Here is a 1183-nt window from a genome sequence, read left to right as displayed (position 1 = left end):
GACAGACGGCGGACAGCGGAGCCCTCCAGGACCGCGGCGCGCGGACACACACCGAGAGAGAGAGAGAGAGGCCGGGAGCTCGGAGGACGCTGTGAGAGAGAAGGACGCTTTTAAAGCCCGCCGGGACGCGGAAAAAAAAGATTGAGACCCCCGAAAAAAGGACTCTGAAGGGAGAGGAGAGGAGCGGAGGGCGGAGGAGAGGAGGGGAGACGGACCGAGCGTCGCTGAGGAAGAGAGACGAGTACGGAGCGATGCATCACTCGGGCAACACGGGGAGAGCCAAGACCCTCTCTCACGAGACAGGTAGGACCCCCCAGAACGAACGACCGAGCGCCCCCCCCCCCGCGGTGGCACACACAGAGGGGGGAGAGGACCCCTCCGGTAGAGCTCCGGGACGCGGGAGAGACTTGTCAGGGAGCAGGGAAAAAAAAAAAAAAAAAACCCTGCCGGGGATATCTTTGTTGGGGACGCATCTTAGTACACGCGCACACTCAGAGGAACACTGACGGATGTAAAACCAATGTTGGACTTGAGTGCCCTTATAGATGTGGTGTGGGTGATGTGAAACGAGAGGAAGTGGGGGATGATGGGGCTGTATGGGGGCTGTATGGGGGTCGTGTTGGGGTTGTGGTGGTGGTGGTGGTGGTGGTGTGAGGAGTCAAACGACATGCACCTCATTATACTGGCGCTTTGATGAACGTTTGAAGTTATGCACGGCTTGTATGTGAGACAATTTCATTCTATGCATGTACGTGTGTGCGCGGGTGCATGTAGTGCGTGTGTTTGCACACCAATACCCATTGGAAGTGGATGAAGTGTCTTCACCCATACACACACACACACACTCTGTAAGGCGCTTTGGGTATCTTGAAAAGCGCTGCCGTTTCAATACATTTTCTTTATTATTATGCGTGTGCTTGCGTGAATGTGTGCGTTTCCCTTATTTTTTTTGGCGTCTCCACTTGTGATTGTGTGACAAAGGCACACTGGTTATTTTCCTCTTCCCAGCTCTCCAATGAGTGTTCTGAAACTGACAGTGATTCGGGTGATTGACAGCTGGCTGACGGCGAGAAATAAATGAGAGGCTTGCTTCCCCGACTCACAGTTATCATTTATTTACATGTGCTCTTTAATAATACACAAGGTCGCTGCATACTCCCCCCTTTTTCAAAACCTTGATTGA

At 53.1% G+C, this 1183-nt stretch overlaps 1 protein-coding gene across 1 annotated transcript in view; it reads left to right on the top strand.

Moving 5' to 3' along the window:
- The first annotated feature begins 251 nt into the window (after positions 1-251).
- Positions 252-1183, top strand: part of LOC130390266 (teneurin-2-like) — a 20072-nt gene continuing 19140 nt past the window's right edge. The window contains exon 1 of the mRNA XM_056600129.1: positions 252-303. Within this exon, the coding sequence (XP_056456104.1) occupies positions 252-303 (52 nt within the window). The remainder of the gene's footprint in view (positions 304-1183) is intronic.

The sequence above is a fragment of the Gadus chalcogrammus genome, chromosome 10 (genome assembly GCF_026213295.1).
Source record: "Gadus chalcogrammus isolate NIFS_2021 chromosome 10, NIFS_Gcha_1.0, whole genome shotgun sequence".
NCBI classification, from domain to species: domain Eukaryota; kingdom Metazoa; phylum Chordata; class Actinopteri; order Gadiformes; family Gadidae; genus Gadus; species Gadus chalcogrammus.
The sequence above is the reverse complement of the archived record's forward strand: the minus strand, read 5'-3'. Positions and strand labels throughout refer to the sequence as shown.